Source organism: Ptychodera flava, chromosome 20, assembly GCF_041260155.1.
Source record: "Ptychodera flava strain L36383 chromosome 20, AS_Pfla_20210202, whole genome shotgun sequence".
In the NCBI taxonomy this organism is placed as follows: Eukaryota; Metazoa; Hemichordata; class Enteropneusta; family Ptychoderidae; genus Ptychodera; species Ptychodera flava.
In genome coordinates this window covers 9,002,345-9,014,411 of record NC_091947.1, presented here as the reverse complement: position 1 = coordinate 9,014,411, position 12,067 = coordinate 9,002,345, and the positions used below count along the sequence as shown (strand labels likewise).

The 12,067-nt window shown below is 35.1% G+C and overlaps 1 protein-coding gene across 1 annotated transcript; it reads left to right on the top strand.

Annotated features, from left to right (window-relative positions):
* Window positions 1-199: 199 nt before the first annotated feature.
* LOC139119952 (protein D2-like) lies at window positions 200-9,052 on the top strand. The gene is made up of 4 exons (XM_070683922.1): window positions 200-563; window positions 5,989-6,069; window positions 6,481-6,526; window positions 7,602-9,052. Exons 1-4 carry the CDS (start codon window positions 375-377, stop codon window positions 7,796-7,798), a joined length of 513 nt encoding a protein of 170 aa, XP_070540023.1. The 5' UTR covers window positions 200-374; the 3' UTR covers window positions 7,799-9,052.
* The last annotated feature ends 3,015 nt before the right edge of the window (window positions 9,053-12,067 follow it).

The following is a 12,067-nucleotide window of genomic DNA, read 5'->3' as shown; positions in this document are numbered from 1 at the left end:
AATGGCCGATTATACCTGACCATAGCAATAACTAAAATAGTGTCATAAAGAGTAATTTTCGAAGGATCTTATAAACAATAGTACTTGCATAATCAGTGTATTAACACTGTGTGATTATTGCGCGTAAAACTGAGGCAAAAATACCATAGGTAAATTTTAATGGTAGCGAGGTAATGATTCATAGAGGGCGCGTTGTTTAAATAGCGTCTCGTTCAGCCCCACTGCAAGTGTTACACGAGCAGATGCTGTGGATGAATATGTTCTAATTTTCGGTCAGTGAATATTCAACTCCGCGTTCCTGCAGGCGATCGTTTTTAGTCTCATTAGTGATACTGACTTATACGATTGTTTGTGACTCTGTTAACAACGTAACCATGTCCGTACAATCTGCGGTATTTTTACTGGCAGTACTACTTGCGATGGTTTTGTCTGCATCGGCATGCGACTGTGTCACTAGAGACGTAACCCTGAACATTGAGGTCGACTCTTCTCTGGTAACCTGTGGGGACAAGCTACAAGGTGCTCACGATCAACCTGTCATAAAGGTGCCGGATGCCGATCAGGTTAGCCCATGGGGTAACTCGGGCTCGAAAGCTAGTTGCTGCTGTTTGTGTTCTGAAAATGTGCTGCTAATTGCTATATTATTCTTTTAATTTAAATCTACTATTGCTCAACACACGCAGAGCTATGAGTAGCAGTGGGATAGTGGTTTAAACAAACACAATTTTAGGAAATTCGAATAATGACAAAACAAAAACTTATTTTGGATAAAAATATCAATGTTTACTTTGTTTTAAGGCGTAATTATTGACAATGGCTATCCCATAACAATCTTCAAATGATGTTGTCTTTCTGTGTCACAAAAAAATTAATTAAAACTAACAAATTTCATGACATCAAGTGATTGGGACTGGAGTGTATTTTTACAGTGCCTGGCGTGTTGGTATACTCTCAAAAAGGAACCAGTAAGGTGCCAGGCCATGTATCTCCAATCACAATGATGTCTCATATTTCAAGTTTCTTTAATTTTAAATGAACAACACCATTTGAAGCTTTTCTTTTGTTTTTTTTCAATCAACATTTACATAAAAAAGCACCTTTTATGATAAAACAATGAGCGACAGCTAGATTGGAGTCCAGTTCCAAGGAATTTAGCTTTTCTCTCTTAAACCAAATTTTTGTCAGCTTTCAGTTCTCAGTTCAGACTTTTGAGCCACTGTCCTGAAATTCAGTGCGGGACCACAGGGAACTTAGTAATCTTGTTGTTGTTGTTGTTGTTGTTGTTGTTGTTGTTGTTGTTGTTGTTGTTGTTGTTGTTGGTGGTGATGATGATGATGATGACGATAATAAAAAATATTAAAAAACAATGTCTCATTCCTTGCTGTTGTCTGTCGATGTTGTAGATAATTGTAAAAGAAAACTGTAATCGTGATCAAAAAACGACGTAGGTCGCCCAACGTCACTCCCGTCATAGGACGGGAGTGTTGGGTGACCTACGTCGTTTTTTGATCACGATTACAGTTTTCTTTTACAATTATCTACAACATCGACAGACAACAGCAAGGAATGAGACATTGTTTTTTAATATTTTTTATTATCGTCATCATCATCATCATCACCACCATCAACAACAACAACAACAACACAACAACAACAACAACAAGATTACTAAGTTCCCTGTGGCGGGACTTCGAAAATGCAAAATTTTATCAGAAAGAAGTCAAACAATAAGTCATTAGAGCTGTTAGTATTGTAGCTGTGACATCTCCGTGGTGCTAGTGGTGTCTGTCAAAGGCGCTCGGGTCAAGGGTCACGCCACAGTACTGTTGTGGTGACCTTTGACCCAAGCATGTTCAATAGACGGCACCAGCACTGCTGCTGCGATATCACGGCTATTAGTATCGTTATGTAGGAAAACAACTTATTTGGTTCACAGTCCCTCCAACCCTTTACCTGCCAGGCAGTATCACTTCCCCATGTGCCAAGTCAGTGAAAAGCGGCATTGAGCCAAATCATGTGGATTTTCACCCACTTGGCTTGGTATGTTATAGCAGCTTTAGTCTTTAAAATCATGTTTACAGTATCTCTGTCTACTGGGATTGTCAAATCTTTAAGTCTTTGTTCGAATGCACCATATTGGATATGTGCTTTACTAGTTTTAACCAACATAACCTGATAGTGAAATATGAACTTGGCAGGAAAAGGGTTAAGGTAGTATGGACCTTGAAGTTGAGAGGCTTGAATTTAACACTTTTGCTCAAACTTTTCCAAGGGAATGATCGTTCCCTTTTTTTCAAATCAAGATGATGCACAATACAAAATTTGGTACTGGAGAAACAATTGCCCAATGTTTACCTGGTCCCCATTGCTGTGTTATTTCTATGAGGAAAATTTTCATTTTTGATTTTCTCAAAACTAAACTGGTGAGAAATTTAGTCATTCCATAAGCTTTAAATGAGCCCCCCCCCCCCCTCCCCATAATGTGTAAAAGTGAAAAAGTACTGTGTTAACCTTTGCACCCTGACCCCCTGGTACTCTATGACGTCAAAGGTTAAAATTTGAGTCTGGATATCTGTCCCCAGGTACATTCTAAATCCGAAGGGAAAGGATGGAGTGCACAATGATAATTACATAATACATTTGTCTTTTTTCTGTGAAATGTATTACCTGTCATATAAAATTGACAAAAGTCATACCTAAAGAGTAACTTGACTAATCGTCACCACTTGTCTTCAACTTACAACAAAGATTATAAGTGTAATTTAAACAAAATATTTGTTTTAAAAATCGTTAACACTTAGTGCAATCCATGAGATCATATTGAACCAACACTTTTATCATGGATACTTTCACAGTTACTACGCTTAAACCCTTTGAGTACCAAAGTCAAAGTTTGTCGCCTTTATCATATGAAAACCAGTCAATATTTTCCCAATTTTTGCTTAAATTTTATAAAAATCTGTAGCCAATGAAATGTGATGTCCATTTGGTCCAAAATTATGAAAAAAATTACATAAAAATTTATAAATTGGTAAAATATTGCACCAAAATTTTTGGCGGGAAAAATTACAGTGCTCAAAAATAGAATAGTTGAAAGCCTTCTTGTTATCTTAGTTGTTTCAGAATTTTTTTCACCAAATTCATGATTTTTTTCATATTTCTCTTCACAAGTGTTCATATTTTCTTTGAGGCCTGCACAAAACTCTGCATTGACTGATATTAATCACTAGATCATTGGAATCCAAATATGTTTTGAAACACCCTGGTTATAAAAAAGAAACGGACTAATGGCATAACAGCAACAGATATATTAAGCTTTACCATAATGTGTATAGAGTAATAAATGTTGATGTATAAAACATCAATAATCTGATGTGTATCACAAAACTACCATTTGTTTCAGAGATCTTAAAAAGATTTATATAATCCCAGGTTTTGAAATTCTCTGAAATAGAACAGATAGAAACAGCTTGAAGATAGCCTCCAATTTAGGGATGTACCTCCAGTCAAATTAACTGTAAACCATAGATTTACAAGATAAATATGTGTTTAATTTTTTTCCATTATATTTATGCCACATTATTCCTATTCAAGATTCAGCATAGATTTCAATCCTCTGGCTAATTTACTTATTTATGAAAATCCATGGCGAAATGTTTACGGTGACTATCATCACACAGATGTTCATCAGCTGTTTGTAGGATTATATATTTAGGAGAAATCTGAATGAGCAATTTGAGTATCAATATATATTCCACCACAGGTAGCATTTCTGTACCGTACTTTTTTATGGACACCATACATATATATTTGCTCACGTGTTCACACACGTGAGCATATGTCGCAGAGATGTCTGTCTGTCTGTCTGTCTGGTCCGATATCTCAAAAACGGCTGATCAGATCAGAATCAAATCTGGTACATAGATTCAGTTTGCAAATGGCAAGAACTGATTAGTTTTTGGTAGGTCTGGCTTGCATATTTTTTGCTCATTTGCATAATTAATGATTTAGAAAAAACGGATATACATGAAAAACGACTGCACACAATTTGATGAGATTTGCTACAAATGTTGATCACACCAAGATCTTATATAAGCAGTGGGAAGCATTAAGGGGTAACATGAAAGATAGATGTTCATTTGCATATTTAATGAACTTTCCTAATCAGGGATATATCTCTGATTTGACCGGATCAAAATTGACCAAACTTGGTATGTATATTGAAGATACTATGATTTAACATTATTGAAAGTCATTAAGTATTTTAACTTCACCCAATTCCCAATTTACATATTTAATGAACTTTGCTAATTAGGGATATATATTTGAATTGACTGGACCATTGTTGATGAAACTTGCTACATGTATTGAAGCTACTATGATACAACATTCTTGAAAGTCATTAAGCATTTTTACTTCTGCCAATTCCGAATTTGCATATTCAATGAACTTTCCTAATTAGGGATATATATCTGAATTAACTTGATTTTAGTTATTGAAACTTGCTATATACATCAAAGATACTGTGATATAACATTATTAAAAGTCAAAAGACATTTTTACTTCAGCCAATTCCCAATTTGCATATTAAAGGAATTTTCATAATTAGGGATATATATCTGAATTGACTAGATCAAAATTGATGAAACTTGCCATGTACATTAAAGACACTATAATACAATATTATTGAAAGTCATTAAGCATTTTCTCTTCAGCCAATTCCAATTTACATATTTAATGAACTTTGCTAACTAAGGTATACCGTATATCTGAATTGACTGTACCAAAGTTGATGAAACTTGCTATGCACATTAAAGATACTATGATACAGCATTATGAAAGTTATTAAGCAATTTTTCTTCAGCCAATTCCTAATTTGCATTTTCGATGATCGTTCCTCTTAGATTCACTTGATCAAAGTTGGCAAAACATGCTATGTACATTGATGATTATACCAGGTTAAAACAATATCGAAAGTCATTTCACATTTTCATGTCAGCTAATTTATAATTTGCATATCTAATGAGCTTTCACAGTTCGGCATATATGGCTTGAAGGACTTGGCCAAAGGTAATTACACTTGCTATATAAAGTTGTGATACAATGACAGCAGTCAAAGAACTTTAATATTTTCATTTCAGCTAATTACATATTTGTATACTTCATGACCTTTTAGAATTAATCAGTGGTGAATATAGTTCATTATGTTGATCATAATACTTTCAATGAAGTTGCAAACATGTGGCAAAGGTTCAAATTTACACATAACTGCAATATATAATGAAACACGTGAGCATTTTCAGTTCATATCTGGTTGAATTAAGGGGAATTGTGCTTATGCTCAAAGTAATAGTTCAAAGGCTAAAGGTCCGAGATGTTTGTGTCACTGGTAGTGTGCCATGATCAATGTATATCACAATATATTGAGATATGGCATCTTTGCAAGGTTTGTAAACTTTCAGTCTGAGAGCGGGATCAGTGCATTAAATGGCTAGTGTTATCTGCGGATTTATTCGCACATAAGCACTGTTTAGTACTTGTGTAGCAAACTCCTTGTGTATCCCTTTACCTGCCAGACAGTATCACTTCCCCATCAGCCAACTCAGTGAAAAGCGGTATTGAGCCAAAACCATAGGTATCTCCACCCATTTACCTTGGTCTGTTCCAACAGCTTTAGTCCATAAAAATCTTGTTTACTGTATCTGTGATTTCAAGGACTTTCAAATGTTCATTTTTTGTTAAAATGCACGAAATGGGACATATTGTGCTTTACTAGTTTTAACGAACTTGACCTGATGGTGAAATATGAATTTGGCAGAAAGAGGGTTAAATTAGCTAGAGGTCTTAACTGCAATGAATTGTGCACGGTCCATGCACCCTTGAATAATATTATAGACCAAGATCTTACATGTACTCGAAATGCAAAGATAATAATTTTTATCTTTGTGTTCACACTGCAGATACTAACCAGCAGTGATTCATTTTCAGGGTAAAGAGTACACCTTAGTGATGTCAGATCCAGATGCACCATCGCCAGCATACCTTCACTGGTTGAGAGTTGATATTCCAGTAAGTACAAAAGAAAGGAAATTATAACAAGCATGATTGACCAGACCACAGTGCATTCACAAAATACAATACCAAGCAGTAATCCAGGCAGATTTGGCAAACATATCCTGAGATGAGACTATATAATTATTTTCTTGTTGGCAGCTTACAGAAGAAATACATTATGTTAAAAACACTTTGAGCACCATGATTTGGCCCAAACCCATTGTTATAGGGAATGGTTAGTGTAAATGTGTTTATAGGGACTTTGAAGTGAACAGATTAAATATAAATGTCAATTTAATGAAACCAAGAGTAGTTGTTCTTGACCAGGAAAGTGTTTTCAACTGCCCGGTATCTCAAATATACCAATGATGAACATGTGTTTAATTACTCAATTGTTAATAAATTTCCACTCCAAATATTTTTTAGGCGCAGAGTCTTATTGACGGTGATATTGGAGGCACTGACGTCAGTGGTAAAGTTTGCTGTTTTGATTGTTCTCTTTATAATGTCAAGTATCTGATATTCATGTTACCAAACTATCACAGTAGTATCAAATGATATAGGCAAATACCGCTAAGCATACTTGCAGTCAGTGTCTGGGCCTATCACCGTGTATACATCTTGATGTTCTTACTACATGTATATAAAGCTTTAAAGGCTAGAACTTTCGTGGATTTGACATGGTTACTTTTCTGCGATTCAAAAATATGGTTTCTTGTTCAACTGCCAGAATCATGTCAAAATACCAGTATTCAACACGCTAATAGTGCTGTTCACAGTTACAGGTTTGTTACTAAATATAGCTGTACGCGTGCGACATCGGACACGCAGATTGAAATGCGGACAAATTTTATCAATATTGCTTACATGGCCATTTTTGCAGCTTGTACTCTGAGTCGTGAATATGCCTTGTAGTGTTCATTGTTACACTAGCAGTCGCCTACTAAGATGTGTTTTCGTCCCCTTTGCTTGTGTAATTTTCAAAAGCGTAATCTAAAAATGCGGACAAATATTTATTTTTGCATATTAATGAGAGAACAGTGATGTAAACTGTGAACAGCTGTCAATACAGCCTGTTTGAGTGTAATGCCCAGATGGCCATTGATTTTCAGTAAGGGTCGAGAATTCAGTTGTAAACAATAACATTGCTTGTTGTACCCAAAATATTGTGTCTGCAAGTATACTTTGTATCTCAAAATATTCAGAAGGAAGAAGAAGACAATGTTCTTGTTATACAGAACAGAAATGCTGGAAAATATAAGTTTATTGCCCCACAGATGTACAGATGTACCAATACTATCTATATTTTACCACATCATAGTAATGTTGGCAACTTGAACCATTTGCACTGATGTTCTAGTTCAAGTGCACAGTGAAGACTACACAAATTATTTCAAATGGCAAGACAAAATTAAATAGCCACAAAAATTTCTTTGGAAATATGACTGAAATGTTGAAATGAACAGAACAGTTTGACATAAATCATACTGTTTCTTTCATCTAAATTGGCTCAGACTGATTGTTTCAATTTTGGATTTTCTCTGCAGGATTTTCTTACACTGAACCAAATCCACCGCCGGGTACTGGCCCCCATAGGTATGAGTTCCGCCTTTATGAAGAGGCACCTGAGCAAACGCCAAAGTACAGTGCATCGTCTCGTGCAAAATTCAGTGTTGCAGAGTTTGAGTCCGAAAATAACCTTGGTGATCCGGTTGGCATGAATTGCTTCATAGTTGAAAAGTGAAATGATAATAGTGCAGCCTTCAATAGTTCTGAATGAATTTAACTGAAGAGAAGACATAATTTATTAATACGACTTATTTATTATCTCTGTGTTCTTACATATACATCAATAGAATTGAATTCTTCTAAGACCATAACAAATAAATAAAAAAGATAATATATTAAACTGCTTGGCAGTTATTGCATATGTTTGCAATATATTTTGATGATTTGAAATTATAGGTGCTCCAATAGAGCTTCATCTACATATTGATAGAGTAAAGGAGACTGCCACTATATAGAAATATAGTTGATACAGTTTTAATAGCTCTGGGGAAAGGTTCATTTATCCAGCAAGAAAACCATCAAAAATAAATCAGATGAACACATTTGTTATTTTCTGCACATCAGACACAAAGTTGAATGCATGCAGCCACAGACAGTAGAGGGGTGAAGAGTCTTCCCCCCCTTCTATCTATGAAACAACCCAAACATTGCAGGCATGACAATCAATAAATTGGAGATAGTTCAGCCAGTTTGTAGGCAAGTCACAGCCAAAAGGGGGGACTTTAGGTTTGGTGTGTAATACACCATCAGATGTTAGTAAAATTTGTGGATGTTGTATCACAGTGGTTTTCATTGATCCACTGGCAATACGGAACTAGACATACTGTCTTGAAATTAAGAGAAGCTACCAACACTGTCAGGCATAATTATCATCTAGGTGGGAATAGCTGTTCAAAAAAACAAAGAAATCAACTCTGCAAAGTTGAAACATTGTCTGGAAGTGGATCACGCGTTTTCAAAACGACACCACTCATCCACACACATCCATCCCACTAAATGTCCAGAATGCAATCATTTGCAAGAGTCCCATGTTTGGATCTGGTGGTGTTGTTTTGACTGCATATGACATCCTTCCAGACAATATTTCAACTGTTGCAGTGTTGATTTCTCTGTGATCTCCTGTTATTACCGCTAGACAATAGTCACACCTGACAGTGTTTGGTAACTCCTCAATTTAGACAGTATGTCTGGTTCCTATATTGCCGATGGTTCAAGGCAAACCACTGTATTTTAAAGCATAAATACTTTGCAATGAAGGAAGTCAACCTTCCTTTGATATGAAGCTGGCCTTATCCATTTTTAATAAAGGTATATAACAGTTGGAAATTTATTTGGTTTCAAAGAGATATAAAGTTTATTTTGCTATGTATATATCTGTTTATTTATTCTTGCCGGGCTCAATAAACTGTCAATACACCTTATAAATGCACCTATATGTGTGAGTCTCTCTGTCTGTGTCATATTTGTATATCTATTTCACACACACATGCACACTACACACACACACACACATATATATATATATATATATATATATATATATATATATATATATATATATATATATATATATATATATATATATATATATATATATATATATATATATATATACACACACACACACACACACACAAAAAAATTACTTCCAGTACAAAGTAATAACATCTGTTCCTGTTACTGAAGTTTTGTGCATATTGCTTCATACTAACATATATAGCTCTTTCCTAAATTTTTGTGGTTTATATGGTTTAGACATATTATACACGGTCTTAGGTAGTGTTGAAATTCAATAAATGATGTTTGTTTTAGTGAAGACATTTTGAAACCAACTCACTGTGTGGATTTATCAGCATTGACTATATGTAGCTTTTCTTATATAAGAAGATTACATACTTGCTTATGTTAGAGTAACTCCATGCTCTGAAAATATAATAATTGCCTGTGATACATCAAAGTCCTTGTCCTTGTTTCTTAGGAGACAAAATAAATTTTGATAATTCAGTACTATTTTTATACTATTTTTTAAAGAACGATTGTGCATGTGATTAGCAAAGCGTGTCCTGAAGGTGTTATCAGTAAGGCCTTTGAGTAAAGGATATCATTATACACCTTTGTAACCAATGGGGTTTCGGCGTACTGTAACTTTCGGTATCAGAGGACAAGGGAGTCCAGTAACGTTAGGTGTTTTTGGACGCTTTTGACCTTTGACCTCAAAACACCTTTACGTCAACACAGGGAAAAATAGAGAATTTTACATTTTTTTACAAAAGATTTATTTCTTAACAATCAGTACTTCATGCAGTGAATGATGGTCAGTCCGAAACCTGTGAATTTGAGTGACATTATACTGCTGACCAACAACAATTTCAACCACTTGCACTGCGTTGCAGTATGATGGTGAAATTTCGGTTCTGCGTGCTTTAGATTCCCAGTCTGCTCGCGATCGCTCAGTGCATTGGGTGATGTGCATCCTGAAAATGAAAGAATTCTGTAGGGCCCCTCCACTGCCTTCTTTTTTTCTTGGGTAGGATATACAACACTTTTAAGTATGCTAACCCTAACCCTAATTCTAAACCCCTCCAAAAGTTGTATTTGATGTTCTTCTTCCAAGGAAAGTCTGCTATTAAAGTGATTTGCCTTTTCAGCTCCGCTGTCAGCGACGCAGAGCTTATCAAATAGGTTGATTTTCCGTCATCGTCCGTCGTCGTCGTCGTCCGTCTTCATCCGTCAACAATTGCCTTCTCTGAAACCGCAAGTCCAATTGCTTTGAAATTTTATATGCAGTTCACTTGGGGTGACCTCACTTAAGTTTATTTAAATCGTGGTGAAATTTGCATATTTGTATTATTGGGGCATTTTTTGGTGTTTTTGGTAAAAATATCTCCTTCTCTGAAACCGCTTGTCCGATTGCTTTGAAATTTGATATGCAGTTTACTTAGGGTGACTTCAGTCAGATTTGTTCAAATCGCGGTGAAATTTGCATATTTGTATTTTTAAGGCAATTTTTGTCATTTTTGGTGAAAAAATCTTTAAAAATCTTCTTCTTCAAAACTACCAGTCAGATAGCTTTGATATCTGGTACATATGTCCCTTGGGATGATCTATTTCAGATTGTTCAAATTGCGCAGAAATATGTAAATTTGCATTTTTAAGGCAATTTTTGCCATTTTTGGTAAAAAAATGTATTTCTCAAAAAGTACTGGTCTGATAGTTTTGAAATTCGGTATACAGATTTCTATAGATAAACAAAGTAATATATATTGAATTTCTGATGAAATCTGTAATTTTGTATTGGGGGGGGGCAATTTTTGCCATTTTTGGTCAAAAAATGTGTATTTCCAAAACTACTCATCTGATAGCTTTGAAATTTGATATACAGGTTTCTATAGATGAACGAAATGATATTTATTGAAATAATGATGAAATCTGCAATTTTGAATTTTTGGGGTAATTTTTCCCATTTTTGGTCAAAAAATGTATTTCTCAAACAGCTTTGAAATTTGGTATACAGGTTTCTATAGATTAACTAAATTTGATCTTTTGAAATTATGATGAAATCTGCAATTTTTATTTTGGGGGCAATTGTTGCCATTTTTGGTCAGAAAATTTTATTTTCACAAAACTACTCATCAGATAGCTTTGGTTGACATGTTCTTAGGGATGATCCGATGTGATATATTCAAAGTATGATGAAATCTTCAATGTGTATTTTTTGCAGCTTATTTTAGCCACTTTTTTCTGGCCACTGCATTGAGCTATCAAAGATTTCCACCTTCTTCATCAACATGTGTCAAAAATAGTTATTCTCTACATAAACACAGCGGAGCTATATCGGCGGCTATGTCGCTTGTTTACCAGTAAAATTGGACTAAAAAGGTGTATAATAATAAGGTCATTCACAAAATTGGCCTAGCGAGATTTATGTCCTCGTACACCGTACGCTTCAGTATTGTCCAAGATGGTAGTTTCGAGGACTATTCCTCCGCTGCACGATGTACTCTGACATAAATCCCGGTAGGCCTATTATGTGAATAACCTTATATTATTACTTTGTACTTGAAGTAATTTTTGTATTTTTTATAGCTTTGCTCTGTATATATACACTCAGCATTCTTTCTCGGTCAGTACTTCTGATAATGATGGTATATATACTGTCATTGCGTGGTCAACAATACAGTTTTTAGCTCATATTTGGTATGTATATAAATACCAAAAAGAGCTTATATGGTGAGTCGGTGGCGTCTGTATGTCTGTATGTATGTGGGTATGTATGTGCGGATGTATGTCCGTCACACGCAAAAGCTCCCATACCGCCAAAGCTACCATCTCAGTATTTGGTGTACAGGTAGATGCAGGGGTTGAGATGTGACGTTGTTCAAATGAACATGTCAGTGTCAAAAATGTGCAAATGGGGTAAGAAAAAGGGAAACTCTGCACATGT